At 36.8% G+C, this 26,106-nt stretch overlaps 1 protein-coding gene across 4 annotated transcripts in view; it reads right to left on the bottom strand.

Moving 5' to 3' along the window:
• Positions 1–251: 251 nt before the first annotated feature.
• RALYL (RALY RNA binding protein like) overlaps positions 252–26,106 on the bottom strand; it is a 368,663-nt gene continuing 342,808 nt past the window's right edge. For all 4 annotated transcript variants that reach the window (XM_039695648.1, XM_039695650.1, XM_039695649.1 and 1 more), the window contains 3 exons: positions 22,054–22,167; positions 17,630–17,808; positions 252–1,226 (listed from right to left, as the gene is read on the bottom strand). In XM_039695648.1, the coding sequence (XP_039551582.1) occupies positions 1,209–1,226; positions 17,630–17,808; positions 22,054–22,167 (311 nt within the window). In that variant the 3' untranslated portion in view covers positions 252–1,208. The remainder of the gene's footprint in view (positions 1,227–17,629; positions 17,809–22,053; positions 22,168–26,106) is intronic.

Here is a 26,106-nt window from a genome sequence, read left to right as displayed (position 1 = left end):
TGTAGCTAATAAATAATTTATTTACCCTGCAATCACTTTAAAGACATGTCTCTTTCTATATGAATACCACTCACATAAAGATGTAGATGAATAAATACATATTCCTTGTTTCATGCCATCTGCAATGCTAAAGAGGTCTGACTTTGGGATGGTGAACAGGTTGGTACTTTTCTAGAGGAAGAAGTCCTTGTGCCTGTATGCTTTTTTACCTTTAATGTCTCAGTAACACAAGAGAAATAATGCATCCATTCTGTTTGAAAGGAAATATGATTTATTAAGAAATTCTATACTGAGATTCCCCCTACATCTGTAATAATTAATTATTCCAACTTCAGTCTTTCAGGAGTGCCTTAGCAGTTTGTGTGTGGAAAGACTACTGCCAGAAAAGAAACCAAAAAGTAATAAGTAGGCTAACTCAGGCTTTCAGATATTGGCAGGCTGTAAGTAATTTTTCTGGCTAGATGGGAGGCTGACTGACTTTCCATATGGTAGCAACAAACTGCCTTTAAAGATTTGCAAGAACAGCTGTAACAACTGTCTGATGAATGGCATCACAGAGAGGGCTTATCTGAAGAAGGGGATTTACAGGAGGATGCAATTTACAATTTATCAAGGATTGCTCTCTTATTTTGACATTTTCACTTTTTTGAAGCTATTCTAATACCAAATGTAATTATTTCCAATGACAAATAATTGAATAAAATAATGGGAAATACCATACGATGTATTTAATTGTGCACTGATCAAAATGGTCTTGTTTGAACTAAGCAGTAAACAAAGAAGTGCAATATCACCTGACTCTAAATATGGTAAAACAGTAAAATGTGCTAATCATAAAAATAGCTTTTAGAAATATACATTTGTATACAGTGTTTTCCACACCTGTTAAATACGTCCTTCATATTATTATGATACAGTACATTGGCCTTTAAGACATCAAAATTAAAAAAATAATACCAATAATTAGCCAGAGAAAAACACATTTACAATCTAAACCATAAAAATCTGACAATTGTACAGCTTAGAACATATAAGAAATGGAGTTTCTAATATTTGAACAATAATGTCCATTTTAATAAGTAAATTGAGTTTCATACAAATTGAGTCAAAGGTGTTGTCAGCCAGTAAGAAACTGCAGTTCACAATTTTCTGTGGGGAAGTCAGAGTTTCTCTTCTCAGCCTTCAGAGGGTTCACACATGACATTTCATCACTTGATCTGTAGAAACTGAGAAATGAAATGTTGACTTTAGTATGAAAGGATAGAATTTCTTCCAGGAGAACCTCAAAAAGAAATAAGACAGCTGGGGAAAAGAGCCAAGAGGACTATGACTTGACTTTTTCACAAATCAAGCAAATATCAATGTCTATAATGCTTTCCCACCTTAAGCTATCGAATGTTAAAAGAAGAATAGTGATCCTGCAGCAGTGGGAAGTCAGGACTGTGCAACAGTCTTGAGTTGACTGTATGGACCAAAATAATAACAGCAAATGAAGCAAGAGCTATTGAAGCTGAAGTATACCTCCCCTCAATAATGCTATGCAAACAAAGGCTGAATAATTTCTATTTTAGCAGCAGGAAATAGCATAATGCATCTTGGCTGCTTTGCAATGAAATGCTTTATTTGCATAATAGCATTCAATTGAAATAAATTGCATGTAGAATTCTTTGCTTCAGTCCCATCATGCTATTTATATACCTTACTCCATTTCCATTGGCTGTGAATGATTTCAGCAATGCCTATAGTTACCAGATTGATAGATTTTTTCTCAGTAGCTTCCCTTTTACTTTGCCTATTTTGCTATTGTTTTTGTGTACCTGCCATAGGATATAACTGTATATTCTTTGATATCTTTTGTTGCTTTAGCAGCCACACTGTGAAATGCAAAAGTCCAGTGTTAGCCAACACTTTTAAGGTTCGTTCTTCCTGCAGAGGCTGGAGGCAAGTTACATCTAAATATCTGAGTCCTGCTATGTGACCCATGAATGCTGGCAGCTTCAAGTAGGCATTGAATGATGCTGGAGGGGAACATAAGGCACACCAGCTCCACCTACCCACAGGGAAACTGACAACACTTTCCTAATTGCATCTGTTTGGAAAATTGACAGTAGAAAATGTTAGCAGAAGTAGATGTCTGCTTTAAATTTTTAAAGTGAAATTTTCAATCCAAGGTTTTTTTTAAATTTTGATAGGAAAAATATCTTTCAGCCAGCCTTTTCTGCACTCTTTTTTTGTGGGGGAGGGGGTAGAGTCTATCTTGTTATATAACTGAAAAGGGAAACGGCTCATGAAACCTGGTGCACTTCTGATCAACGGCTGAAAAGCTTCCAGATGTTCTTTTCAACCTATTTCCACCTCTTTCAATGAAAAAAAAAAAGGGAAAAAAATTCAGTTAAAATTTCCATGTACTGAAAACCTGGTTTTCCAGAAAGATCCAAGTCATGGCAGGACTGGCCTCCTGACCATTGAAGAAGTCAGGCATCAGATTTCCCCTTCACTGCAAAGAGAACACCAGGTCTGTGGTTGTGGTCTTCACAGGTAACGAGGATTTGGGAGAAAAGCTCATGTGAAGAGATGCCAGAATTTTCTTCTTTCAGTTAAATTGTCCTGAAACTATTATTCTCTACTTGCACAGAGAAAAATCTTCATCTCTCATGTTTTAGATCTGATCCCTAGAAAGACTAGCTATAATAAAAAAGACCTTTAAATTCTTCCCTTAAGTCTGAGAGAGGCTTAATGGTTTTAACTAGCTATTCATCTTAGAAGGAGTAGAAAAAAAAAAAAATCCCACTGTACATCCTATTAGCTCCAAAGAGAGTTCCTCTTTTCTAGCCTTTTTTCAACTAAAATTTGCCTTCCATTATGCCATTATAAGAAGCAACAATTATGAAAGCATTAAGAGGCAGATTTTCAAGTTATTTATCGAAGCTTTCTTCCCTTGCCATAAACCTTTCAAGCCTTTACCTGTCACAGCACTAAATAGCTTCATTAGGTTACTATTGTGAAACATAAATGTTGCTAACCATGTGGACTCAAGTCACCAATGTTGCTTTGCTATTGGTTGGAAACAGTGATAAAAATTTAGCAACCCCACCAGTCCAAAATATTCTTGTGTTCTTCCTTCAGTACATGGATTTCTTATTTGCCTCTCACTACAAATAACAGTGAAGTCTGAGAGGAAACATTAAAATCTGAAAGAGCCAAATTTTTATTTTCCCTGTAATGAAAGGAATCCAGGGCTATGATTAATATGGAGTAATTCAATGCTAATTTCATTCTATTTCTTTCTTCTAAATAGTGTGCAGTTTATCATGTGCCTTTATGGCAGTGCTGATGATATTAAAAAAGCCTCATGATGACTAGTGGGCTTTTAAAAAAATTTTTCATTTCTTTCCCCTTATATATAAAAACATCTCCTGACACAACAAGAATGAACTGAATTACATATAAGCCAGTAATAAGGCTTTCATTTGATGTAGTTCTAACCGAAAACCACTTTAGAAAGTGTGATTTGAACATAATGCATTTTAAGAATTTAATAACTCAACTGAGCATATAGACTTGGCATCCATAGACAATATCAAAGAAATGTCCTAATTGCCATCATAATCTCTGAAAAAAAGATGGAGAGAGTTTATGGAATATTTATTGGTTCATTTTCCACCTGAAATTATTTTTGCTGCTTTTTTCCCTATCTGGATAGCTTTTCGAGCATGAGGTATTGGAAACACTCTTCTTAGGCATAACACTGTATTTCAAACTTCCAAAAATGCTATTGCTAGTTCTAGTAGAATCCTTCTGCGATTTTTGCCAAATTCAAATTCTGCTAGATTAAATTAATTTTAACTATACACTATTACATTGTATTTAACATGGGAAAGCCAATGTTAAATAGTTTCCTTCTCACAGAGTTTATGGGAAGAGCATTCTGGACTTTACCATGCTTATTTTCCAGACCTTAATGCACAGGAATAAATTTTACTGTATGAGAGTGTAAATTCATCATATGTTTTTGGGAGGAAGTATTAGGAATGTGCTATGACTAAATGACACAAAAGATGTACCTGATTAACATCTTTACCTTGTTAAGAAAATGCTTAAAGAAACGTCCCACAGAATAGAGTTGTTACAGACTTCACCGCATGGTTTACCCCACAATAATTATAAGTGATAAGAGCATCCAAAATACATGAAAGGCATTCATCTGACAAAATGCATCTGTTTTTAAAAGATCCTTTGGTTCTGAATGGCTTTTATGATAAAATTAATCTTAGAAACTCAGAAAATGCAGCTAAAAAGAGGATGGATAGATGATGGTTCACATATACGTGCGAACTTGAAACCCAGACCCTCAAGTATTTTTTCCTCTTACTCTCCTGTCTCTTTTTCCTTGACAGACAAACCTATTCTCAGGACTGGAATTCTCATTTTAATAACTGTAATGGAAGCATCTGAAGCTACTGCTGACCACTGCTTGGTAAAATTGCACATCTATCTTTTCCAGGCTCCTCTTGAGTAGGAGACTTGATGCTTGACACCTTTCTAGGTTTCTGCTGGTGTCTGCCTATTCTTTGACAGAAGGTTATGTGTCTGCCATACATCACTTTCGGCAAAACAACAGCAAGCCCCATTAAAATGCAGCAGGTATACACTGTCCTTTCACTCCCAATGCTAGCTCTCATATATGTGCTACCTCAAACTGCAATTGTAGCACAACTACTTTCATTACATCTGATGCTCTCTCCTAATACTGTTACCTACAAATGAGAATTCTCAATCCAGGTCTACAGATGCTGCTCTTATGTCCTCAAGGATAGCATGCTCTCTTTCATCTCTAAGAATTTCTTTTGATTATGAAATGCACTTTCTGAACAGCCAAAGAGATGAAAAAATGGAATCTGTCTGCAGAGCAGGCATTTAAAAAAAAAAAAGGCAAAACAAATACAAAAAATTAGCCAGAACGTAGTGGGCATTATTGAATCTAGATTATTTCTGTACAATGAGAAAAATCATAATGCAGTACAGAAAGTAGTAATACAAATTGCTATTCTGATTATTTGTTATGTCTAACTCAATATCCTCCTTTTCTCTTAAGCAGGCACTCACACTGAGTGCAAAACATTGTAATTTATATTTGTAAGGTACCAAGTGCATGGGGACACACGCTTTTGTTGGCTTTTACACAGCATTCTTCATCATCAGTGGAAAACCACAAGGAACAAGGAAAGCTTACCAAGGAACATTGAATTTGTATTAGCCATCAAATTGTCTTCACAGCTGTGTTCATTTGAGATACATCTTGCACTTTGTCCCTTGATTTAAAGCACCAAATCTCTAACTCAGTAACAGTCATAGAGACGATTTAGTTTAATGCCCCCATATGAAATGTAAATGCTCAGTTCAGTAGGTGTGACCAGGGGAATGTGAATGTGTGTCACACTTTTGCTGCTTTCAGTTGTAACCCTTGCAGAACATGAAAAACAAAACGATGGCACTAATGCAATTTTTTTTGTAATGAACTAGTGATAGAATATTCACTGCATTTAACAAATAGAGGGATTGTACTGTTTGATAAATGTTAATAAAAGATAAATGAAAGAACTCTTGCACCTTCTTTAAACCCTTCTTCAAATGATGAAACCTAATCATTATGTTTTGGACTCTGCCAATCATACTTTAACTGCTAAAAACATTACAGAATCGTTTTTCTGTTCAGTGAACAGCTTAATTGCTTTGAAGTGCTAGTATTTATGTGAATACATGTGAGAATGATTGTTTTAGTCATCAGTGAAAACAAACTTCTATCTTCTCTGCCTTAAAATGCTCTGTTTCACTTGTTTGTCCAATAAAAATCGGCAGGAAGAATAAGATAGCCATATCAGATACTGATTTTTCCCCTAGACCATCATATCTTTTTTTTTCTCAGAGTCCAGGCAGAATTGTGATAAATGCTTTTGGGTGTAGTGATGGAGACAGCATCCAATATTTGGAGAGTGCTAGTGAGGACACACTGCAGTTGAGGTGATGGTTATGTGTGAGACTGAAGGAATGACTTTGGGAATAGTCACCATGGTCATTTGAGAGCTTGAGTGGGGCCATGAAGAAAAGAAGGGGATCTTTCCACTTTATTTAGGCTGTGTGTTTTTTCTCCTGCTAGACTGCTTTTGCAGTAAAATCTTCCTCTGCAAGGTCCGTTATAGTAGTAGGAAAAGGCTTAGGGACTAGTAGCACAGTTTCTGGAGACAGTGGGAGGGATCTGAACATGGAAGCGCTGGGCCTTCTGCAGAGCATGGGGTGGGCCGGGATCTTCAAGCAGATGTGGAAGAGGTTGGATGGTGGAGAGGTGGTGCTTTAGCAGAACTCACTGCCCTGAACTCTACCAGAATTTTACCAGATCTTTTCCAGAATCTTTACCACATTGCTAGGCCGTGGTGAAACTGTGTTCCCATCAAACTCCCTTTTCTCTTCTCTCTTGGCTTATAAAGCCAATCCAAATGCAGTAAGGCCTCCCTGATGCTGCCCACAGAGTTCCCTCAGCCCATACCTATGTGCCTTGAGAGTGTTAAGCACCTTGAGAGATGCTTAACACCTTTCATTGGCACCTCCAGTGCCAAATAAAGCAGAGAAAAAAATGTTCCACCTTCATTTATTCCTGCATATGAGTGGATATGCATAGCAAATTCCCAGGGGTGTGGCTCTCATTGGAGATCCCTGGGTGTTTTCTGTTTCTTGGGACAGTGCCTGCTCCATGAGAAGCAAGACCAACTCAGCCCTATAATGATTCATGGTAAGTACTGTACTTTATCATCCTGAATGTTACAGAGGAGATGCTTTTAAGTTACAGGGTGGTGTAAAAAAGCTGTAGACTAAAATTCTTACTGAATTAATCTCTGCTTAATGTGAGGAGTAGGAATTCTCTAGTGTGAGATTAGGTGGTCCAATTAGTATTAATGGTCACGACCAAAGTTCCTGTCCTACTAATGTCAAGGGTGCAGTTTTGAATGCACAGTTTAATGCATAAAGGAACTTCTAAAACTTTTACCCTGAGGCCATTTAATATGTCTACATTTTTAGTGTGTTTTTAAAATAAATTAAACCAGGAGGTTACAAGAAGAATTGCCTTAAAGTAATTATGCAGAAAGCACGTAATAAACTTTCTCACTATTGCCAAATTAGAATTTAGATAAGTATCGAAAACCAAAGGGCATTCATTCCAGGTAAAATGATTGTAGGCAAGATGTATTGAGATGAGGAGTGTTCTGTCTAATCAGTTGGAGATGCTTCAGGTACTTGGAAGCAGAAGTTTTACTCAATTGAACAACCAGGTGGAGTGACATTAAAAAAATATAGAAAAGAAATGGGAAGGAGAGCGTGCTGGAAGAAGATGTTGGAAGCACATAACATGAGACAAAGATAGTGGGAAAGCCCAGAGTAAACCATAGCAAGCAAGAGTGGAATAAGACAAACAATGCAAAATGAATATTTAAATGGTGAGAGAATAATGAATTAAGACAGTCAATTGAATACACAGGATGTAGAGTTATAAGCTGTCATCTGTGAAAGTTTTGCTATGGCAGTGTGATCCATGTGGAAATGGCAATAAAAGATAGTCCTATTTAAAACAGGTTTTTATTTGTATTTTCCTGTCTAATGCCTATTTGAATGCACAGTGCACAGTAGGGCATAAAATTTTGGTTTTATAAGGATTTCAAGAGACATTAATTTTAAAATAAAAGATACAAAGAAAAATGTTGAACTTGGGGTCAAATTGTGGTCTGCAAATGGTGCAGAATCTCATAGTAGCTGAGAAATTATTATTATAACCCTGCAAAGAGAAAGCAGAGAAGAATTTAGCCTTTTCATTCTTTATTTATTTTGTCTGGAAAACATTTTGCTTCTTTTGAAAGACTACAGAACTGTAGTGTAATTTTAGAAATCAATAGCAACAACAATTTGGGAACTTCAGACACACGTAGCAGAATGACAAGCTGGCTGAGTTGGTGTTTGATTAACTTCCAAATCTTCATTTTGGCAGACTGAGCTTTTCTTATTCTCACTAGCTGCTTTTTTTTTTTTTTTTGTTGAAATGGCAATTACAGTTCTATCACCTTCTAAATAACTTCCCTTTTCTGAGGTGTGTAAATGCCTATGTATGGATAAATTCAATCTGCCTTTCATGTTTTGATATTAATCATGCAGAAAATCTTCTTAGTAACGCATTTACATTTTCTAAAAAAATTGAGACCTTTTGGAATAATTGGGTCACTAGCTGTAGTGGCTCTGCAATTTATATTGAAAAAAACCAAACATTTACAATTTCTGTCTTTTAGTATGGAAAAATAACAATCTTTTGGCTTTTCAATGTTTGCACCTCTTTCTTGAGTGAAGGATTTCAACAGAAAAAATGTTTCCTTTGAGGGTTTTCCATTCAGCATTTTTGATGCTCAAGGTTACTGATAAAGCCTGTGAAATGAGTATTTTCTAGGGGAACTAAAGCTATTTATTGTCAAAGACTGATACACCAGGAAAAATGTTTGATGCATGACAATTGCTTAATTTCAGTTAAATCTTAGAATTTGATGATTTAGCTGATAGACTCAAATCCATAGTACAGACCCAATGGCTGTCCCGAGTTTTTTCAGAGGATTTCTGTGTCCCAGTGAATACCTAGAAAACACCAGTGTCCCCCTTCCCATCCACCAGTCTCCCAGCATACCTCATACTGCCGCTTTTGTTTCTAGACTGGGTTACTGTTCTAATGCTTATTCTCCCTATACACAGATAGGGACAGTTGGTTGTAGATGATGGGTGAGCAAAACTCAGTGCAGCACCTTCAACAAGTCACACAGATTTTACTGGAGTCAGCCAAAGTACAGGGAAGTAAAAGAAGGACAGCTTCAGAATTAGTTAAAATTACATTGGCAAAAATATTAATGGGTGGAAATTAAAATCAGTCTTCTTATTTAAAGTGTTGAGTTACTTCAATTAATTTATGATGTTTCTTTTTCAGCTATAAGGTACAGCAAAAAGCTTGTGATGTTTTTTAGAAGTCATCATCATCCTCACCTGTAAAGGGATCCAGGTTTGCTTCTAAGAGGTAGGGCTTTGGCTGTCCTTGTTTCTGCATTTCAATCAGAGATTGACTCTATGCTCATAAATTTTGGGCCAGCAAAATTTGGATGTAATGGAGCTAATTTGGATCTACTTAGACTAAATAAAAATAATGAGGCTACTAATAGTGAATATAAAGGTCAACTACATTATATCAGAGAAGAGTTAATCTCATTTAGGCAAATATTTTGTTTGCATGTCTAAGAGAATTTTTGGCCTGATCTGACAGCATTGTTTATCTCTGGTTAAATTCACTGGTGTGTGGTTTTGTTTTGTTTTTAAGTTGGAGGCAAAGCAGGTGTTTTTTATAGAACCTGAGCCATTAAAATTAAATATTTGCTGTCTCAAATTTATTAAGTACCATGATTATCTTATTAAATGATAATACTGAGACTTCAGGCAGGTCAAGACAGATGGCAGGGTGCAATGAAAAAAGTAAAACAGATTCATTGAAGAATGTCTGTTGTTCCACAGACATTTTTCTTTACTGGCAAGCATATAATTTTTATGAGATTAAATAGTTGGGAACACTCCTTTCTTACATGTCAAAGAAAGGCACATGTTGGTCTGACCTCAGAGAGAGGTACTAATTCTACCTGCACATTCAATCTTCTGAGACATATTGCCTAGCACATAGGCTCAGTATTCAAAGCTGAGAACAAGACACAAAATTCCTGATCCCACATACTTTGCTTAAAAGTAAGATAAATATAAGAGAAAACCCATTATTTTCAAGCTCTTTTTCATCAAATCCATAAGATTCTAATGTCTGTAAATTAAGTATATTATTTCTATTACAATGCTTTAAAGGTTTAATGATTTTAAGTTTTGTGGATTTTTTAACAGGGAACTAAATTATATAGAGCAGATTCAGAGGAATAGATCTGAATTAAATAAAATTAATTTGCTTATTTGTTTTACAAAAATGCAATTACAGACAGGAAAATCTAGTAGAAAGGGACACAAAATGCATGGTAACAGTGCTTGCATTTTCTGCAGGTTCCCATGTGATATGTTTGGGATAGGATTTAAATAATAATTAGAAAAACATTATGTAGTCAGTCATAAACCAGTAACCTGGTTAAAACGCTGAACACCACTTAGGAAATCTTCCTCTGATAAATTGACCGCCCGGAAAATGGGGAGAAGGGGCAATGGCAAGGTCCTTCCAATGACTCATGTAACACTGGGTGAGCAGCAAACACCTCTGCTGTGCTAGTGCATGTATTAAATATAACAAAAGGGCATGTCAGGAAGTTTCTTACAATTTTTGATTTCATGGCATGCTTTTATTACTTTCTCCATTTTTTCAGTCACAGGTTATTAGATTTACTGCAGCTTTGGAAGGTACAAGGAATTAGTATCTGTCGAGTGTGGTGCCCCTAATGACTTTCTTAAGTTGCTCAAGTACAAACATCTCACACTGATATTTATCAAGGGAACAAAATCTTTTACCTATTCATTTGTCTTAGGAATGAAGAACATCATGTTTCCCTGACACTGAATGCAAGATTTCAATGAATGGTAAGCTCAATAGAAAAGACAAAATTTTGCATGATCTTAGTGATTTTTAAAGGAAGTTGAATAAGATTTCTGGCACAACATTGTTTCAGCCATTCCCATTAATTATAAGGTTTGTCCTTTATTTTCTGAGTAGTCTTGTACAGGCACATTCAGAAAGCTGCAAGTTGTCAGAATAGCTACTGATCTTTTCGACAAGCCTAATCAGCCTAATTTGGCTGATAATAGAAGAGTCAGTCTTGTCTGTCCTGATGCTATGGACTGAAAAAAAAAGGCAATGAAATGGACAATGAAAAATCTAGTTTAATTACAGTGATAAATTAAGTACTATCAATACTATCACACAGTCATATATTTGATTAATTTTGCTACTTGAAACTGGGTTTAAACTAGACAATTCATCAGACAAATTTTAGTTCTTTTTCTGTAGATTTTTATTTTTTGCTGAGTATTTTCATTGTTGAATTCCATTCAAAATAATTAAAACAAGGAAAGTTTCAAAGTTTCATACAGATTTGTTGTTAATTTCACTGTAGCTACTTATATGAGGGGTGTAATGCATACAGTCAACCCCTTTACCAAACTAGTGGTAATTTGGTTCAGAAGGTGGTAAAGGCCAGAGCCATAGCCCAGACAGCCAAGAACTCCTCTAGTTGCAATCTGTTCTCTGAAGACCCACAAAGGCAAGGAGTGGCCCAGGGAGCATTGACATGGGTGATGTTGGAACACCCATCATCCAACACCAATCCAAGACATGAACAGCAGGTAGCTTTTCAAAGTCTCACTTATCAAGGAACAAAGAAAGTTGTGGGTGCAGGGAGTCTCACACAATCCTTTCCCATTGCATGTAATTTGACTACAATCCAGCCACTTTATTCCACAAATCTGACAGTCTAGATGGGTAGGCCATCTTTGAGCTCTCCCAGCCAAGCAGCCTGGCTGGTGGGTGGTGGCTTCCCCTTGAGCTGGGGTACCTTTCAAGGTTACTTCTTGAAGCAGACAGACCATTTACCAATGGCAGACGTTTCGTAAGTAACTGATATTATACAAAACCTTTTAGTATGGTAACTATGATTTGTGCTTTGGTGGTTTTGAATCATTGTTCAAATGACTGTGCTATACAGTACTACAGTGAATCTTGCCACTGAACCTTGGCTAGTTACTCTTCTACAACTTCATATTGAAACCACTTTTGCTAATACCTTTGATAGTGTACCTTTAAGCAATCTTAATCATCCATTTGTGAAAAAAGGGAAATTTTTTTGATGAGCTTTAGCCACAGTGCTAGTTGGTTCAATTTATTTAAATGGTAATGGCATCAATTTTTACAAGAAATATAGCTATTATTATATCATAATGGTTTTACTTTTGCATAATGAAAATCAGTGCAGCAAGAGGATTATCCTGAGTTTTACATCTATGGCATTTTTTGGTATTAATATTTTAAACATTATTCTCCATCAGATGTTGGAAACAAATTTGATAGACTAAAAACATGCAGTGTGGAGGTGGAGAAAAGGACAAGAATAAGAAATCAAATGCCTTTGAGAGGTAAATACAACTAAAATATACTTAATAGAAAGGGAACTATAATTGTTGTTGAAATAACTGCTGTAAATCTACATTGTAACCAGAACTGGGCTTTTTATAGTCTCTGTGTCTTTAGTTCTAAAATAATTTAATAAAAATGCCTCTTAAGGCATCTCATTAAAGTTGACTCATTATTGTGGAACTCCTATCTAATAATGCTTGTCTGGCTTCATTACTTTTAGCACAGCTACACCAGCATAAAAACGATGCTGTGGTTGTGAATAAGCCTTCAAATTCCAACCAAGCACTAACCAGCATCTGATCTGAGCTATGACACCATAAATTTACTGCATTTGCATCACATACTACCAGAAAACAGCTTGCTGTACTGAATACTCAACTACTGGACCACTACCAGGCTATTACTATTATAGTTATTTACTGTGAAAGGCTGACAGTTTGATAGGAGCTATTATTCTCAGGCAATGTAATACATATATGAATGCTTGTGCATAATTCATTACAGTTAATTATTTTGTTGGTATTTTATTAACAATTGGCTAAAAGTGTTTTGTGGTTTTTTTTCCCAAATCTATACTACTTCAGGCTTTCGGTGAAGTAACCTGTAGCTACCTGCTTTATTTACAAGGGGGTTGCAATGACTTGGTCAGTGCTTCTTCAGTGATCAATTAACACACTTTAAAGCAAGTTCAGAGAAGATATATGAAATGTTCTGAGTCTGCACTGGGTTGTCCATGTGCTAAATCAGCAGAATTAGGGAACCACCAAGCATGCTAATTCAGAAATGTTCTTCCTTCAATCTTTCAGCTAGGCTACACAATATTCATGCTATTTCTAATAAGAAGGGATTTGTTATAGAGGGACTGAGGACAAGCTGTTTCTTAAATATTGTAATGTGTTGGACTGGGTTGCAAAGATCACTTTTTTGTTTTCCGCTGTGCAGCCACAGGGCTAAGAAAAGGTTATTTGTTTTCCTTCCCACTACTTACAATTTAAAGCCATGGCAGACACACATGACCTGCTTGATATCACTGGGGATTTGTATTTGGGTAATTTGTGACCTGTTTGTGATTTGTATGTGAACTTAATTTAGTAAACATAAAGATCTTTCTTCATGAGAGCCCATTTTCCATAAAATGGAATGGGTGTGTTGTCTTTGTCACAACACTGTTGAGGGACAGTTTAATGCACTAGGAAGGAACACAGGAATTTTGAGTTCACTGCTACAAGAAACTGTTCAATGTTATGAATGGAATGAAAGTCTGAATTATGGGTCCAATAAAATCCAGGATAACCAGCTACTTGTTTTTTTACCTAAAAGGAGCAAAGGAAATAGACCTGAAGATTTCAATCCCTCTCACTACCTCTGATGGTCAGTTAAGTGATTTAGTTAACTGACATGAATTGTAAAGTAAGCTCAGGAGCTACATAATAAACCAGTGACTATTATTTATATATAAAACTACAAAGTATGCATGTCCTTGTACAGGCAAGAGTGAAAGGCCATGTGAGAGCATGTGGATGAATGCTTATGGCACACTTCACTGAGCAAATTGAAGCCATATTAATATTTAATATATTCATACATAGATGGATCATGTTTCTGAGACCACCTTTTAAAGAACGCTTCAGTAAAAAAATGCAGCAAAGTTCTTTAAGAATTTTTCTAAAGAGATCCTTCAAGCTGGAGTGTCTGAAACACTGGAGACATTTACTGAGAGACACTTTTGGGCAAATAGTAAGAAAGATACTTTCTCAAGAGGTGGTGTTTGATCACTACAGCAGGTGCCTTAATGCATCATGTCTTGAATTGGAGTTCAGATGGGCAATCATGTTACTGCTGTGTTAAACTTTTCACGCTTCAGCTGAGCCATAATGACTGTTTGTGGGCATATCTTTAGTCATAGAAAATTACAATGCAAGGTTGAACAACATCCTGTTCTATATGGTGGAGGAAGAAGGTGTGCAGCTGTCGAGTGTGGTGTTGTTTTGTGTGTGCAGTTGGGTAGACAACTGAAGGGTTCTGAAATCCATGCCTGACTTAACTCAGACTGTCTTTCTTTACAGTTGATCTAGGTTGAAAGCAGGCATGAGGATAGCTGCCATCACTCAGTTAATGTGCAGTAACCTGTTCCTTCAAATAGACAGTGTGTGAATTGAGAGAACTGATCCTACCACCTAAACCCACAGCATATATCCTGCATAGTCTTCCTTTTCAATAAAGAAATAAAGAAAGAAATGCATTTTTGAGTCCTCTGCTGCAAAGATGGAGACCCAAATATGGATTCAGAGGCTCCATTGTAGCAGCACCAAGACTCTGGCAGTGGGCGTGACCTTTTTAAATATCTCCCTTTATTGACAGCCTTAGGAAAACAGAATTCTGTTCTGTAAACCTGCAACAGGTTTTGGGAAATGACCTCGCAGAAGATTTACAGACAAATCTGAAGAACTCACTAAAGGTTAAGATCTAAATTTAAGTAATTTCCCTGTTTCCCTCTATTAATACTTTTCATACTAGTGGACTCACAATTAAATTTTCCTGCTGAAAGGATTTCAGGGCATTAGCTTTGCCTGTTTAAATATTTTTCTTTTCCTCTGCTGGTCTTAATGGTGAAAGAGAGTATTTTCTTAATCATTGTCTTAAATTTCTTGAGATCTTTATTTGGAAAACATTATAGATTTCATTTTAAATAAGCCTTTTGGAGGATTTTTTTAAAATTCCAAGTCTAATGTTACTATTTTACACAAAATAGTAACATTTTTCTTACATGGCAAGTTTTTCTTACTGTTGTCATATTTAACATGTTAAATTCTTAACCTTTCTTTTGTTTTCTCAAAAGATTTCTATCTGCCTCCATTCCAAAATTACATATTTGCTCTTAGTCAGCTTTCTTTCCTAAATAATTTAGCTTTTATAAAACAGAATAACAACATCTCTTAGGACTAGCTTTATAACAAGCTTATATATCTATCTACTTTACTTTTGAAAAGACAGAGGGCAATTTCAGATAAGAGGACATGGAATAGGTAGAAGCATACTGAATTGCCAAGTATTTCTACAGGTGTATTCACTATATATTTGGTAGTATTCTTACTGTCTTTCCCTTTACAAAACTATCAATGATTGTAGTAGGAACTAAATCTTATAGGAATTGGCCATATATTCTACATAAATATATGTCAGTATAAAACAGTCTAAATTACAATATGCATCAAAAACTACCATCTTCATGTCATAAGTACAGGCTGATAGTGCTGACTGTTTGGGTAAAAACATAATTCAATTTATAATTGCCTTTCTGTGGAAAGCACCAATACCCTGAGATTTCTTTGAAGCAATCCTTTGCTGAGCAATTCTTTATACTATCTGTTGCAACTTTGCATTCACTAATCTCCCTAGACTTTTCAAAAGAGGAAAGTGTTATTATCACATCGCAGCAGGCAGGAAAACTAAGGTGAAGTATCCTCTTCCAAAACTTGATGAAAATGGCAAGGGAGGATGAAAGGGACAGGGATTTTACATCAGTGTCAATCTTAGTTGTAAGCTTTAAAGTCTACAGTACTGCCAGCTTCCCAGCTAGAGAGTCCCAGCCTTTGGGAAGGTGAAAGGCATGAGGCTGACTGGCTCCACTGCCCTGGCATTGCACCAGGCTGCACCAGACTGAGAGGATGCACAGAAGTCCTCTTCCTTGGCCTTTCCTTGCTACCATCATTTTGGGATGGGGGGATGCCACTCATGCCAGGATGCAATGCAGAGGACCCCACTCTCCACATGCAGTGAGCTGCCTCCTCCCAGCACTGGTGCGCTTAGTGATGACAGGCAGAGAAACTGGAACTGGTTCCCTACCCCACCTTAGATGCGTGTGTCAAACCACTGAGCTGTCTTTGGAGCTGTGTTTGCAACACACTGTGCTTCAGCTGATTCCCTAACGTGAATCTTGGAAAGGCCTTTTAACTTGGAAGCAGCAGTGTGCAAATGTGGCTGTGCCAGTTCCAGACTTACACTGCTAATGAATTTTGCCTGTGCTGCTTGCTTTATAGAGCCTTGCCTTCTGAGGCCTTTGATAGATGAAAAAATTCTTCTACTTTTTGTGTCATATAGTGTGGATATATGCTAAGTATGTCAAATCCACAGGGTGCAATGACAGCATTGAGCAATCAATCTCTAATACACTGTATGCTAACATCCCCATCTAGTTGTCCGTAATGGGGAGTCTGGTGCCTAATTAGTGCAGAACTCACTATTCTTGTTAAACTCTGGTCAGCCCTATTGCAAAAATCACTTCAGCTGGTCAGCTATTAGCCATGGTGGGAGATTATATTTACAAGTATTTATTAATTACAAAATTTCAACTCCCTACAAATTCAGGGTGACAGCTTCTAACAGACATCCTGCATATCTGAAGAGGAGAACCTGTCTCTTTAATGTCATCTGTTCTACATTGCGTGTAAAAAGGTGAGGGAATACAGGTTATAGTAGCTTCTTCTGGGAATAATGCTATTCGGGGTATAGAGATTCAAGTCTTGGGCTGGGTAATAGGACATAAACCTGAAAATTACAAGTAGGTTTAAATTGCATTTGCAGTAAGCAGTACAAACTACTGGTTATTCACATGCCGTTACTCCAGACTTGCTGTTGAATCTGCTGGGTCCCTTACTAACTGACTTCTGCTGCTTCACTAAAAGGTTTTTACTGTACACTTGATTAAATATTTTCTAAATGCAAGCAATGATAATGAGCAGGAAAAATTCTTTCAGCTGAAAGCAGAATAAGAAAACCAGGAAGGAAAGGAGAGTATTACAGAGGCTAAACCACTGTGACACTTCCATTCTTATTAGGAACGCCTCTTACTTTCCAAATATTTTTTAATATTGTTCTAGAAGAATTTAGGAGTTTAGGACTGTAATGGTGCTAAATGAAATGCTTTTATTTAATGAAAGATGCAGCCTCAGGCTTAAAATCCAAACATTTCTTAGCCAAACATTTATTAAGGAGAAATCCTTCCATCAAAAAATCTGTATCTACCAATAGATAGCAGAGTATACACATGGAAGATAGAGACTTGGGACTGTGGAAAGCAAGTGTTTAATAATGAAAAAGTTCGCCATTTTAGAATCTTATTAAATTTTGGAAAGCAGCATTAAAAAAAAAAAGAAAAAATAGCACTCTATATTTTTACATATGTAAAATAATAAATGTAAACCAATTAAAATTACGTTTTATTTCCTTTCTAAAATCACCAAAGGTAGTAAAATATATTTGTCATATTTCTCCTCAGAAGTTCCTATGCTTAATTGATATTAGAAGTATGAGGCATATAGGTCTAGACACTAGTTATGGAACATCACGGTGCTGCTCTGAGCTTATTTTGTTAATCCAGGCTGTTGGTTCTCTGTGGTTACTTGTAGGAACCATATAGACAAACAGGTCATGATTATTCCTTACCAGCTCATTGCTGCCATCCTCATCAAAATCCTCCTCTATCCCATCAGTCATATCTTCTCCATCCCCATCTGCATCTGGCCCTCCTTCAATTGGCTCTTCCGTAGAGTTATCTGCATTCTCTGATATGCATTCCTCTTGAATCAAATCAGCATTATCTTCCATTTGTTTCTTTTGGGCTTCTGTAAGGAAAACATACTCTATGGAGATTCAGTGACCTTTCCTATTGGTGGTAAAGGAAAGTGCTCTGAGAAGAAACCTAAACTTCCATCTCCAAATGTGCTAGATTTGTAAAATTCTCTGTGTTGATTTCTACCAGGCAAATGATTGAAAACTTTTCTTTCAAAAATTAGTGCATAAATAAATCACAATATTAATATGATCATCTACCACATTTATGCCATTCAGTGGATGAAGGCTTGATTTGCCAGTAGATCCAGATTTTTGATTTTCTGTATTTGACTTTGCCTTGAATCCAGTTGGCAAAGATGTTTATTCATGTGCAGCCAATGAGAAGTATATAAATATCTATGCTCTGAGAAGCAGAAGGCAGTTAATTGCCAAAAAAATGAGTAAGAATTTGCATTAATTTACTGTGAATATATTTTAACAGTCATGCAGGTAATCAACAAATACTTTTAGACAGGTGAACATGTTTTTATGGAGTAAAGTATCCGTTACTCCTCATTGGTATAGTGTGCTGAAGTAACTGGAGAATGTCCCCCTCCAATCAACCAAATATTGGCTTCCTATATTTTCTGCAAAGTGGTAAAAAAGAAAGGCCATTTCCATGGAGGCCTGAAGAATCTGTTCTGGTTGAATTCATGAGGGTACCTGCATTGTTTTGACTAGGTATTAAGAAACTCCTGGATATGCTGAGGAACTTCATTCAAACAGCAGAAATCCAGAGGAAGATTGATAGAAGAATGACAGAGACAGACTGGGTAGAAGAATGTTTGGAGGGATCAGAGTCTTATTTCTATGCATGTCAGGAGTTTATATGAAACACTTTATGTACTCAGAGTGAATCAGGCCAGAGAATTGGTTGTATGAAGCTAGAAAAATAATGTCTTTTCAGTCTGAGGGTCATCGATGACAGAATTTCTAGAACAAAATATTTCTTCCTTTGTAAGACTGACTGCTCTGTAACACTAGTAGTTCAACACCTATCTTGTTGGACAACCAATGAATTAAGCGTTGCCTTGAAGCTCTGTATTTTTGAAGCTGTATTATTTATTTACCATAAGTTATTACCAGCTACACATACTATTCAAATCTGATGGCATTTTTCTGTTCCATAGTCTTAAACCAAGACATTTGTTTTACCATTTGACTTTGCACATTTATTTTGCCACTTACATTCATCTCTTTAGTCTTCATTTGTCTTTAGTCCCTCATTTTCAATTTCACTTACTGAAGAAACAGAAAAATTAAGCTTTCCTCCTTCAGTCACCTAAAGTCTTCAAAAAGATTCTTAGATTTAAAGAATACAAAAGTCATCTTAGACAGCTGCTCTGACAGTCCTGTAATCATATATATTAGCAGAAGATTCAGCCCCTGGAGCCTTTTCTTCTGTTGGTAAGGTGCTCCATACAATGCCATGCTAGTTAAAAGTGATTGTTTTACTTGCCTTATGCATAAGAAAATATGGATTGAATCATCTATGCCTTCTGTGTATGGCCCTACCACTTCCTGTGTTAAGCTGCTTCTGAGATCACTCAGCTCTGGCAATGACAACTGAATCAATTTTGGCTAAGGCTTTTAAAAACAAAGTTGCTGAATTGATAGACAATACATTTAAATGGGAAACCTTCTAAGATACAGCTGCTAAAAAATTAGGTCACTTAGTTAATTGTCTTAAACTCAAGTATCTAACTTTGAGCCTAATTAAAGCCTAATCTCTAATATTACAGGAAGAATAGTCTCTAAATTTTTCTTTTGCATGTCAGAACAGCTTATTCCCAGCTTCCCGGTTCAGATTTTTGCAAACAAAGGAGCTATTTCTACAGTATTCTTATGTACAGGAAATCCTATTTTCTATATTCCCCCTATTGGAAAGGTTAGGGATTGATAATAGAAAAAGCCGGAACATCAGCTTTTACTGCAAGAAGAGTTTTCATGCAACTGTAGAGCAGTAACCAATGTATGCACTGAGCTTGTCTGGCCTGTAACATCACATTCCTCCAGATGTAAAAACTTTGAGGATTAAAAATTAAATATTCTTCAGGAGAGCGAGTCAAACTTAGAAAACCAAAAGACCAAGATGATGGCTTGATTTTTGCTCTGTGCAAATAAGAAACAGATCCTCTCTCTGATCCCAGTCTTAGTGAGGCCACACCTTCTGGCAGAGGAAAACAAGAAATAACATTGCCAAACCATAGAGAAGGAACAAAATCATCTCATAATCTCCCACTTGATACTCTAAATGAAATAGTTCAGCTATTGATGTAGCTTACACAAATATTTTTGGATCTGCATGCTAATAATCCGGGCTGTATAACCCTCTTCATCAGCTCAGAAAACTTAAATGGGATTCCATTCTTACTGGTATCTTTGAGGTGTTTTTCTCCTCCCACCCTTCAATGGGAGGCAAAGAATATGAGGGATGGGTTCTGTGCCTGATGTTTTAAAGCATCAATATTTTGAAAACATTTTTTAATATCTGAGGATATTCATTGCATGTCTTCAGAAGCCATAAGACTGTGACTCAATAGAAATCAACATTTTTCTTTTTGACCTGATTTCTACTTAAATAAGACCACTACAGTCCTTTAGAAAAAGTGAAAATTGAATATCAAGATACAATGATCTGTAGATTGTTTTGCATAGTAATGGATTTTTTATAAAAGCTCCCCAAGGTAGCACAATCAAGAGTATTTCAGTGCACAAGTGATTCATGGAATGCTTTGCAATTACATCTTCACCAATTATACCAACTTTTTTCCAACTTGCATAAAGTACAAAATAGAATCTAATGAATACATATTGTGCACAGATGTGAAAGAAGTAATCACACTCTCTACTAATGGTTTACCTTAGACTTGTAAAAAGCCCTTAACTTTGTGAGATAAACTGTAACAGCTGGGGGACTGGTCCTTGTGTATCAACTTAGAAAATTATTGTAAAGAAAAGGTAGGTTATTTTTCAAACAAATTTTTTTTAAAGTTACTTGGGAACAGGATGCATCCATATCTAAAGTCCTGTTTTGACTGTGTCAGGTTTGTAACCTTCAACTGCTAATCCCCAGTAATGTTTTAGACAATCTTGATGGAATTCTCTTTATGTGTCCTGATGGGTTTTTGGCTTCATGTAACTGACTACTGTCCAGACACCCAGGCAGTTGTGGATTCTGAGGCAGAATTTATTTCACACATTTCACACAAAATTCAGAAAAAGGTTTTATCACAGAATGGAGGGGTGAAAAAAATAATTGAGTTTTCATGAGATAAGGCATCCATTTCCATGCTGACTCTCACAAAATCAACTCACTAATATAAAGCTCCTGTAAAAATATGCATGTGATCTATAAGAAAATAGCAAAGAAAATGCCATAGATAGGCATAAGAACTGAGTTTGTTTTTTTTATATACCATGGTGAAAATACAACCTTATAACTCTCAGGATGACTTTAAAGTGCTGTTACGTGAGATCATTCATCTAAGAAAATGAATAATGCACTGACTTCATTAAATTATGAAGTAGTATTGGATTTTTTCATTCCTAAGGTTTGACTAAAACCAAAACATTTTAAGCCAGAAAGAGGCTAAACTAGAGCTGTAACCAGTTTTATGAAGAAGCCTGAACTTCACTCAGTTACTGAGGTTGGAAAGTATCTCTGGGCTCTCCAAGTCCATTCCCTCTTCAAATCAGGGACAAACTCAAATTTTAGCCCAGGTCCATGGGTCCTGAGCCCAATGAGTTTTGAATGTTTCCAAGGATGGAGCCAGTATGGTCTCTCTGGTCAACTCACTATACTGCTTAGTTGCATCTCTTTTCCATATATCAAGCAGAATTTTTTTCCTTGCTTCAGCTTGTACCTATTACCTACTGCTTATTGCCCAGGCAATAATTCTTGATATACATGATCTATTAATACTTAATGTGCCTAGCACCACCATCCCCATGGTCAAAAACTTGTAGCTTAATTCTGCTCAGTCAGTTTTTTAGTGATGCCTTGTTTCCAGAACAACTAGAAAGATTATTTTTTCCTACTGCACCATAAAAAACAAGTCTTAAAGGATGATGTATGTTCTGTGAAGCATATTAATCTATTCTCCCAGTAGTTTTACCTGAGAGTTCATTTACCTTGTTTCAGGCCTCCATTAAGTACCAAAATTTCAAAATGCTTCAGTTCTCTTTGGTCTGTTTGCTTGATTGGTAACAAGGTTCTAATTTAATTCATTTCACTAAAAATGGCTTTTACCTACCTGCTTCAGCTTTTTGCTGCTTTTCAATTTTTTCCAGTCTCCCTAGCAAGGAGTCAATTTTTGTTTTGATTTGAGTTAATTCTTTCTTGATTGTTTGCAACTCATCTGATTTCACTGTGGAAAGAGAGCAAAATGCAAAACATGAAATAAACTATATTTGTGGTAACGTTCCCCCCCACCAAGCAAAACATGCTCTTTTTTTCTTTTCTGTCTAGTAGAAAGTCAACTCTCTCATTTTTGTCAATATTTTCCGAGATTTATCTTTTAAAATTAATGTTGTTAGTTAAAAATGCAGAATCCTAGAAACCACAGGATTCTAAGCCTTATTGGCAAGAATCCATGAAAGGCGTGTTGCTCAGTAATAGTCATTTCAGGAAGAACACCTCAAAAACATCTTCATAAATCCAAGCAACTTTTACTTAAAAACAGCCTATAGTGAAAGAAAAATTCAAATATGATAGACAGATCACAGTCTTGAAATGTTATTTTGCTGAGTTCTTTTGGAATAATATTGACAAAAATAAATAGATCCCTTACAGTATGTATTTGTCAGCAAGAGTGAATGGTAATATAAGTGCTATGGCAGCCAGGAATTCCAGGTTATGTTCCAGCCAAGAACTCATTGCAGGAGGTGTCATGTTTTGTTGCTTCAAAAGCTTTCAGTTCAGTTTCAGTTGGCAATTTCTTGTACTTTTACCAGCTATGGGTAATATATGAAAATATTTCATTTTATGATCACATCCAAGGATGTGAATGGAGGCATCATGTATAAATTATTAGTGAAATTTCAAAATCTTTATGGCACTGATTTACTCTTCATTTTTATTTATTAATGCGCTCCCATTGTCTAACCTAAGAAGGAGTAACTGCATTGGAAATGTTTTGGCTTCAAAATAAACAGTGCTGCAGCCCTCATAAATTACCTCGTTATTTTGGCATTATCAGAACATATGCTGTATGATCAGAAGGTGGTCCAAACAAATACACTTGCCCTGTTTGTGCTAGGGAGCCTGGGAAAAGGGGTGTTTGCTATGAAGAAGAACGTATTCCCTTTCTGTCAAAAGCATCTTCTGGCTGCATCTTGCTGCATCACTCCTGTTCACTGATGACATTGGCCATGTCTGTTATGGTGTCTCAGGTAATTTGTATTGGGCAATGAATCTTATGGTGTAGTGTGAAGACAAGCTATTGCCTGATTCAGTGATAGTTGATGAGTAGATGTTTGCTTCAAATTAGCCTTATTCCAAACTTGTAACATATTCACTGAGGTTGAAATGAAAGATTTTTATCTTGGAGTTTGGGCCATGTGCATGAAAATATAACATGTCAGCTAAAAACCATAGGTTGCTATATGCAGTATTGCACTTGTTTAATCGTGCTCATATTGAGAATATTATCTCACAGTATAGGCTGAAACCTCTGATCTCACATGGAATGAACAGAAGGACTTAAAGAAAAAAACCCATGAAACTAACCTTTGTGCTAGACTCTTATATGCTATATGGTATTTGATGGAATTATTTTGTGTATTTATAGAATGAGGGTTTAAAATGTTCTTAGAGAAATAATGGGTCATTCTCCAATCCCACAGATCCGAAACATACTGCTAAGAGTCTGACAACTACATGCTTAGAAGGTTACTGATTCCCCAGGGCCAGTGGATGGTCCATGTTGGAGTAGCAAAGTAGCTCAGAATCCAGAGTGAAATGCTGAGGAATGCTAAGTGCTGGCAGCAACCCCTATGAAGCCTGTTGGCAACACATTCCATGCAGCCAAACTGTTGTGTCAGGGATGCTCCCTTGGCTGACAAACTGCAGGCTGGTCAGGCCTGAAAGATCAGACCCAGAAGTGACACTGCAAGGACCTAATGGTATTTGTTTCCAGTCTTCTAAGCAAAGGAGAAGACATTTGCACTTCTGAGTTTGACAAGGAAACATGCTCATGCCTAGTGCTGCTATTCAACTCAGGTCTGCTGCACAGGGGCTTCCATGTGGTGTTTCTGGAAAAACAACGCCTGGAAGAAGATGGCTCTAGAAGGAACAAGACAGCAACAAGGATTCAAGGAACAAACCAAAGTGGTAAAGGAGAAGGGGGTGTTGGGCAACAGATGACTGAACCTGAGCCAGTGTGTGTGCCTAGGTGGCCAAGATGGCCAGTGGCATCCTGGCCTGTATCAGCAGCAGTGTGGCCAACAGGACCAGGGCAGTCATTGTTCCCCTGTACTGAGCACTGGTGAGACACCTTGAATGCTGTGTTCAGGTCTAAGCACCTCAGCTGAAGAAAGACTGAGGTGCTGGAGAGTCTCCAGAGAAGGGCAATGAAGGCAATGAGGCTGATGAAAAATCTAGTGGGTAAATAACATGAGAAGTGTTTGAGGGGGTTGGGGTTGTTTGGCCTGGAGACCTTATCACTCTGTACAACAAACTGAAAGGAGGTTGAAGATAGGTGGGAGGTGTCTACTTCTCCCAGATAACTAGTGATAGGGCAAGAGGACAGAGTCTCAAGCTGCACTTGGAGAGGTTCAGATTGGATGTTAGAAGTAATTTCTTTATGGAAATGATTGTTAAACATTGGAAATGACTGCCTAGGGAGTCACCATCCCTGGAGGTGTTCAAGAAACCACTGTCTGACATTAATGCTGTGGTCTAGTTGACAAAGTAATGAGCAGTTAAAGGCTGAACTGGACAATCTGGAGGTCTTTTCCAATCTAATTGATTCTATGATTCCGTGATCATAGAGTCATTTGCTTCAACTTAACACTAAAAAGGACTGAAAGAAAAAAGAAAAAAAATCTCAACCAGTCTGCACAAGTGCCAAACTTTCATTTTGTTTCCAATATTGTGATGGTGTAATTATTTGAACTGCTTATTGTTCTACCTTGTGAAGGATTGTACAAGTCTTCAAAAGTATTATCCTAGAGAAATTCCACTCTCAGTTATAGTGTAGTGGGTATTTCTGTAGCAAGCAGCAACTACTAAAGACAAATTATGAAGGACCCTGATGAAAAGTAACTTGAGCATGAGCCAGATCTTTTCCTTGTCACAGTTTAACTGCATCCAGCAAATGAGCACCACACAGTTGCACTCTTCCCTCCAACATCCAGAAGGATGGGGGGAAGAAAATAAGGAGGGTAAAAGTGAGAAAACTCATTGAGATAAGAACAGTTTATTAATTGAAATACAATATAATGATGATAATAGTAATAATAATAGTAACCTGCCTAGGGAGTCACCATCCCTGGATAACAACAACAATAATAATAATAACAACAATAATAATAATGAAAAACAACAGAAAAATAAAGTCCAAGAAATAAAAGTAATGCAAATTAAAACAACGACAGATGACGTTCAGATGTCCTGAACAAGCTCTGGCCGTCCTTCCCCTTAATTTATTTTTGCAGATGATACCACAGCCTGGAACATTCCTTTGGCCATCTGGGTTTGCCTGTCCCAGATGTGTCCCCTCCCAGTTCCTTGCGCATCCCCATCCTCCTCATTGGTGTCATCAACACTGTTTCCAGCACAAATTCACAACACAGCCCCATAGCAGCTACTGAAAAGAAAATTGACTCTGCCCTGGCCATACCCAGCACACCACTCTACCCAGCACTTGTGAGGCCATATCTGGAGCACTGTGCCCATCTCTGGGCTCCCCAGTATAATACAAAATGAAGAAGACAAAGACAGACTCTTCTCAGTAGACCCCACTGAATACCTTTGGCATAAATTAAAGCACATGGAATTTCATCTAAACATGAGAATTTTATTTTTTCTTTCCATGGGTGTGGTCAGACACAGTCCTGGGAAATTTGTTTTGCAGGACGCTTGCAGCACAGGAGTCCAGAGGCCCCTTCCAATCTCAACCATTCTGTGGGTCTGTGATAGCACTTGACAAGAACTTCAGGCTTTTAAAGCAGTATTATGATAAAGATAGAATGTAAAGATTATAAATTCTGTGCTCTAGGTGTCCTGCTTTGACTATATAAATTCTCCTTTAAAACATAATGTATTTTTTTAAGTTGATCTCAGGCAAGAAATAAAGCCATTGGTA

The sequence above is a fragment of the Passer montanus genome, unplaced genomic scaffold (genome assembly GCF_014805655.1).
Source record: "Passer montanus isolate IOZ18808 unplaced genomic scaffold, ASM1480565v1 scaffold90, whole genome shotgun sequence".
Classification (NCBI taxonomy): Eukaryota; Metazoa; Chordata; class Aves; order Passeriformes; family Passeridae; genus Passer; species Passer montanus.
This window is presented reverse-complemented; position numbering and strand designations above follow the sequence as displayed.